The sequence below is a fragment of the Cajanus cajan genome, chromosome 6 (genome assembly GCF_000230855.2).
Source record: "Cajanus cajan strain Asha chromosome 6, NIPB_CcT2T_4, whole genome shotgun sequence".
Classification (NCBI taxonomy): Eukaryota; Viridiplantae; Streptophyta; class Magnoliopsida; order Fabales; family Fabaceae; genus Cajanus; species Cajanus cajan.
The window spans coordinates 1,045,177-1,052,214 of NC_138522.1; the positions used below are offsets into that span (position 1 = coordinate 1,045,177).

At 29.6% G+C, this 7,038-nt stretch overlaps 1 protein-coding gene across 1 annotated transcript; it reads left to right on the forward strand.

Annotated features, from left to right (window-relative positions):
- Positions 1-2,579: 2,579 nt before the first annotated feature.
- LOC109788717 (expansin-A4) lies at positions 2,580-4,802 on the forward strand. Its single transcript, XM_020347524.3, has 3 exons — positions 2,580-2,808; positions 3,452-3,764; positions 4,141-4,802. Exons 1-3 carry the CDS (start codon positions 2,664-2,666, stop codon positions 4,442-4,444), a joined length of 762 nt encoding a protein of 253 aa, XP_020203113.1. The 5' UTR covers positions 2,580-2,663; the 3' UTR covers positions 4,445-4,802.
- The last annotated feature ends 2,236 nt before the right edge of the window (positions 4,803-7,038 follow it).

Sequence of the window (7,038 nt, forward strand, 5' to 3'; positions counted from 1 at the left end):
CGTACAGAAAGTAGCACCATATATAAAATGATTAATGGAAACATCGAAAGCTTAGTTTCATTAAACAAAAAATTAACCATTCCTATTCTCCTTGTTTAAACTTCAAGTCCTTTCATTAAACGCCTTGTAATAATTAAAATGCTTTTGTAAGTCCTTTGATTAAACGCAACCACGTGTCCATTTGGCATATATATACCAAATAGTACTATAGGCTAGTTGTTCCGTTCAACAATTTGACTGTGTCTTGCAATGGTTATATCAATTTAATTAACACAGCACACAGAATTGTTGTTCCCTCCTGATTCTCGATGTGGGCATCTAGGCTTAAGATTGAATCTCTTCTAACCAAACTTGCTTCTCAATCTTCGTGGGAGAAGGAGATATACGGCATTCTAATGCATAAGTTAGCAAAGGAGACGTGTAAGTTTTAGAAAACATCACAAAAAGTGATGATGGCACTTGGAGATTGCCTCCTTATATGGATCCTTGTTATTTAAGGAAATTAAAATGTTGAGATTCCAAGTTTATTATTATAACTATTAAAATAATATATATAAGTAAGACTAATCTTTATTTTATAAGTTAGTCTTATAGAATTAAGTTAGATTTTAATTCAATTTTGTAAAATTATATTAAAATTTATTCTAATAATTATTGTTGAATCTATCGAACAACTTATTATCAAGTGGGTTGTTATTAAATTTATAAATGTTTAGTCTTATAAATTATCCTAATAAATTTTATTTAACTTATTGAGTCCCTCATTATCAAATTACTTGAGTTGCAATTTTCTATTTCAATAAATTTTATATTTTAAATATTCAGCTCTTGATATAAAAAAAATATGTAAAAAATTACACATTAACTAATAATATGACTAAATTAATAATATGATAAGAAATAATTCTCATTTTAGAAGTTGATTTTGTTATAGGGTTGAGTTAATCTAAATTTCCTTCTTAAGAAAACGAAAATTATCTTTTGATGTGATAAGGAAAATGGTTTAGTAAAATCTTGTAACCTTATCCCTTGATATGGGTGAATTCGTTGGAGTAAAATGGTTGACAACAAAAGTTTACTGTTATACTTACTACTCAGATACAAATTTCTCAAACCTTAATAAATTTCAAAGAAAATAAATAAATCTATGGATGTAGCTCTACTGAAGTGAGGAAATGTGTACTTACTTTCCTACTTTACAGGTTTCTTCATTTTAGAGAAGTTAAAACTATAGGTTAGTTTGATATAACTGTTTAAATTTAAATTTATTTGTGCCCTGTGGTGTTAAGAGTGGGTAACCAAACTTTGATTCACCGTATAATAGGGGCATAGGGTAATTTATTTTGGCAGCAGAGACAGTCACGTTAGTGCCCTTCTGTTTAAATTATATAATTTGGCTTAATTAGAGTATGGTTTGTGATTGTAACCGACAGATATAATATAGGATTCTTTCCATGTATTAGTCATCTGAAGTGACTAATATATGCCAGGCTTGTAATTAAAAAGTTAGGCAACCGAAAGAAAAGACAGAGAATTTGTAGTTCTCTTCTTTTAAGTGTTTGTTATCATTGTTAAATTCAAGCTGTATCCATTTTTCAAATCTTCTTAACTTGAGCATGCCACACGTGTAATCACAGCACTTGAGCTCTTGGTTTTGGTGAAATGCTACAGTTCATGTCGGTTATTTGCTCAGATCCTCTCCAATATTAAATCCTTGTGCAAACAATTTTTCTAAGGACTTTCTTGTTCTATTCGTAGTTGATGAGACAGAACCAAGCAGAATTTAGAAAGGGTAATGTATCTCTTCATAGGAATGGATTGTAGCAGCATTCACACAGCGAAATTTATGTTAAGTTTTTTTTAAGGGTATTCACAAAATAAAGTTACTAAATAGTAATACCAACTACAACTTAGAATGGTCCATTGAATCAAAATCATGCAGAGAATGAGAAGTGAGATAGACTATACACTATGGTACTAGCACGTCATTAATTCTACTCGGTTTGGTGAGGCCCTCAACAGCACACCATGTTGGACGCATCTATACGTTAGATGACCCAAAATTGGTGGCCCTTTTGTTGTAGTAGGGCGTGATTTAAGGGAAAACTGAGAAGAGAATGCCACACTTACATACCAACACCTACACGTAGATCATCAACTGAGTCAAATTATTTTAACTTAATTAATAGTCTTAAATTTAAGTCTAAAATATACAATTGTATTAAATATTTAGAAATAAAATTTTATTTGATAATAATATATAATTGTATCCGGTTGAAATAAGATACATGTGATCTATGCCACACTTGCATACGTTATAAAACTACAAGAGAACAGTTGAGAAATGCATGTGGCAAGTGGACCCGTAGATTAAGTAGTTGGTAGTGTAACCGAAACATATGCATGTGCGCCTTGATTCTTTGCTCGACGTTGCAGAAAATGTGAATCAGTTTTTGTGACTTTGGCTCTCTCTTTAGTCCTGAGAAATGCATGTTGTCTCATTCAGGCATGGGGACCCCACATCTCGCTCTTTAGGGCCTCCAACCTATCTTAACTTTTCCTATATAAACCAAAGCATCCTTAGCTAAGCATTAAGCACCAACAAGTAAACCTCTCTTCCTATCTTAAATCCTTTGTGCTCTTAACTTCACTAGTACCACACAATGGCCATTGTAGCAACCTCTGCCATCTCTCTTTTCTTCTTTCTTCTTAATCTATGCCTCCGAGGTACTTATGGTAACTATGGAGGAGGATGGCAAGGTGGTCATGCCACATTTTATGGTGGGGGAGATGCATCAGGCACAATGGGTAAGTTTCAAAATATGTGTTTTTAGAATTTAGAGTATTTCAAATGGTTTTAGTTTTAGTCCCACCCAATGAGAAAGTTCAGTGTTTTGTTTTTAGCATTCGGAGTTTTTTTAGAAGGTTTTTAGTCTAACATTATTAGTCATATATGATATATCAACATGACATCCACACATAGGGGTTAAAAGAGAAAAAAAAAAAAAAAAATATATATATATATATATATATATATATATATATATATATATATATATATATATATATATCATTATGGTGGTGCCCGTAAGTGCTAACTTTATGTCACATACAGCTTAGATATACATTATTAAATTCACTTTCCTCTATTATTATTATTTTGGTCCGATAATTGTAAAATCTCTCATAAAATATGATTGTCAATCACATATTTCAAAAATCAACTTTTACGATATTAAAATAATATTTAATTATCAATCACCTACTTCTAAAATCAACTTTTACAACATCAAAATAATAATTGATTGACAAAAATTATGTTTTTAAATATAAATTAATTCTTAATTATCAATTTTAAAATATTACATGTATATTAAAAAAAATTATTGAGTCAAAGATATTGTGTGACTAGGGGTATGGGGGTTACTCATGAGATTGTTGTGTTTTACAGGTGGGGCTTGTGGTTATGGAAACTTGTACAGCCAAGGGTATGGTACTAACACTGCAGCACTCAGCACAGCACTATTCAACAATGGCTTGAGTTGCGGTTCTTGCTATGAGATGAGATGTGACAGTGACCCCAAATGGTGCCTTCCCGGTAGCATTATCGTCACTGCCACAAACTTCTGCCCTCCTAACTTTGCATTGTCTAACAGCAATGGTGGCTGGTGCAACCCTCCTTTGCAACACTTTGATCTGGCTGAGCCTGCTTTCTTGCAAATTGCTCAATACAAAGCTGGAATTGTTCCTGTTTCCTTCAGAAGGTAATCAAAATACTTCAAACTCCTCTAGTGTTTTTGTTTGTTTTCTCCATTTTTAGCCTTAATCTTAGTGTTGACTTCAAGGAAATTAGTTCTGTAAAGTGAAAAGGAATAAAGTAAAAAATCTTACACCAGCTCTGGTACTTTTTATAAGAAACAAAAGACACTATGTTTTATTTCTTATGTAAGGAACCGAAAGAAGTATAACAACATATGCATGATTTGTTATGCATGTGCACATGATATGAACCGTTGATAAGTTAATTTTCTTATCAACGACTAATATTACTTTTACCTTCTGAAGTAATTACTCAATTTAAAAGTAATGGATCCCACTTAAAATATGCATTAACAAGCTTTTGTTTTTGGCCTAAAACAGAGTCCCCTGTGTGAAGAAAGGAGGAATCAGGTTCACCATCAATGGTCACTCATACTTCAACTTGGTTCTGATCACAAATGTTGGTGGTGCTGGAGATGTTCACTCTGTGTCCATCAAAGGGTCTAGGACAGGGTGGCAAACCATGTCAAGAAACTGGGGGCAGAATTGGCAAAGCAATGCCTATCTCAATGGCCAAAGCCTCTCTTTTCAGGTCACCACAAGTGATGGCAGGACTATCACTAGCAACAACATTGTGCCTGCTAAATGGCAATTTGGACAGACATTTGAAGGGGCACAATTCTAGATAACCTAAGTTCACATTTGTGTGTAATATATGATTCCATTGTTCTCTTGTTCTGTTAAACAAAACAAAAATTGTTCTCTTGTTTTGTTATAGTTGGAAAGGGTGGGGGAAGAGAAAAGGTAGATTAGGAGGAGTTCTGGCCAACATGGCCCCTAATGCTGTGGTGGCTATATGGCACCCGCTAGGCTTAATATTATATATAGTCCTTTTATTTTCTGAGATATCCCATTGATCAATGCCTTTTCATGAAGTAAAAGGTGTTGATGATATCAATTGCATTGTATATTTGATCCCCACAGTGGTATGAAACCAATTTGGGGGTGATTTTATATCATTTCATGATGCTTTTTTATTGCAAGTCTTTTCCAACTCTTGCTTATTCAATGACTATATTAAATTTGACTAATAAGTAATAAATTCTCAAGGGAACACACAAAATTGCACCGACCTCATTTCCTAGTATTTCGATACTCCCTTGTTCTGCGCTTGTCAAGCATGTGAAAAAAGAAGTCAGTTTTTTTTTTTCATTTTTTTAATAATGAATTAGGTTGTTGCCTCTAAATATACGAAGGCTAGAGGACCATGTAGTACATAATTCTTAAAGTCAAGAATTTCGAGAAGCAAAACCATTTTCTTCGTTTTTTACTTTTGTTGTTGTATCCCTTTTTTTTTTTCTGCTTTTGGGTTGACTTGGAGCATGAATAGCAATAGCAATTAGCAAGTATAAAGAATAGAAATGGAAGGTTTTCTTGTGCAGCCCAAAGCAAAAGGTAAAAAAGACTAACTAACCTATAGACTGGAGAAAACGGCTCCCGCCACCGGCCACCTAGCTAACTTTGAAAATGAATTCCTACCATTCCTATTCATGCATTTATAATTTTCAAGTGTACTCTTAGAACTGTCAAATGTTTTAAGTAGGACTCCATAAAAATGTATGACTTTTAGATAATTATCGTAAAATTTAACATATTTATTATCTTCGTTCTTTTATATATATATATATATATATATATATATATATATATATATATATATATATATATATATATATATATATATATATATATATATATAAAATTTAATTATCTAATTCATTAATATTAAGAAAAGTAATTAATTTAGTTGATAATAATAAATTTATCTTATTTATATTTTTTTAAACTATCATTATACTATTTCTCTTTCTTAATTAATACTCATATATTTTTTAATTAATTAAAGTGAATGTCTTATATTATTTATCTCTCTTAATTAATACTTATCTTTTTTCTAGTTAATTAAAGTACATATTTTTTAAAGAGATTATAATTAATGTATTTTACTAAATTAAGAAAACACACTTTAATTACAAGTATTTTAGATTAAAAATAATTATTATATGAGACAACATGAATTGAGTCTCATATAAAGGAACAAACAATTGTTTTAAGTTGGATATCATAAATAGGAATGAAGGTAGTATTATTTATTGTGAATTGTGATTTGTTAATTTTGTAAAACTATTTTACAATGTTGGTATATCATCGTTAAACATATGTTAGTAAAACTATTTTTAAAAAATTACACATTTTAAGTGACTTAAATCTTCTCGTTTCAAGGTGTATTAACAACACACCTTCTAATATATTTTTCTTAAAACACTCACCTTTATTGATTATAATTTGTTAAAAATTATAAAATTAGTAGAAAGAATCATTAAATAAAATATAAGACTGACCAAATTTTTTATTTTTCAATAAATTCTACCAATGAAACAAAACATAGTTTAAAAAAATGTGACAGATTATGTGTGACTAACATTTCTCGTTTCTCATATCATCATGAGCTCAAAATCTGTAATTTCTATATATAAAAAAATTAATCAATAATAAAGACTATTAGAAACATAATGTTAAAAAAAGTGTGTTAAAATGAACTAACTAGCATTCCTCGAATTAAAATTGTTCCCGACTTTGTTATAACTTTGACTCAATAGTTGAAAATTTTTTACTTATATGAGGGAAGTTTTCTCTCTTTTGTTCTAATGAACTATTCTTTGAAATATAATTTTAGAACTTTCATATTGTTAGTAACAAATCTTTCTTAATGCATTGATTCTCATTAAATTGTAGCTTTTTTCATTTTATTTCGATTTATTTCATTTTTTCATTTTTTTTAAATTATCTAAAACCTATATTTTGAGCGTGTTTTGCGATAAAATTAAAAAACTTTAAAACTCTTTTGACTTATTTATAAGATTATAAACTAGTTTAGTTAAAATAAATTTGTTTAATATGAAATCATGACTTTTTTCAATAAACAAATTAAAGTAACTTATAATTTATAAGTTTTTAACTTCTTTTTTTTTTCTCTTTTCCTTTTATCTTCATAAATTTATTTGAAATCTCTTATTTTTTTAATATAGAAACTATTTTTCGCACATGTTATTCTCTTTCATTATTAAATAAATAAATATGTCATTTTATATTATTTGACTAATAGTATAAATGTATAATTATATAAAGTAACATTTTGAAAAAAAAATAAAAACATATATATATATAACAAAAATTATGAGGCAGGATAGGACAATAATGAGAAAGATAGCCCTTGAG

Bases quoted from the DNA above. Each gene is read 5' to 3' on its own strand.
- LOC109788717 (XM_020347524.3), top strand. From the start codon at position 2,664: ATGGCCATTGTAGCAACCTCTGCCATCTCTCTTTTCTTCTTTCTTCTT. The intron at 2,809-3,451 runs GTAAGTTTCAAA...TGTGTTTTACAG, and splicing joins AGATGCATCAGGCACAATGG to GTGGGGCTTGTGGTTATGGA. The intron at 3,765-4,140 runs GTAATCAAAATA...GGCCTAAAACAG, and splicing joins GTTCCTGTTTCCTTCAGAAG to AGTCCCCTGTGTGAAGAAAG.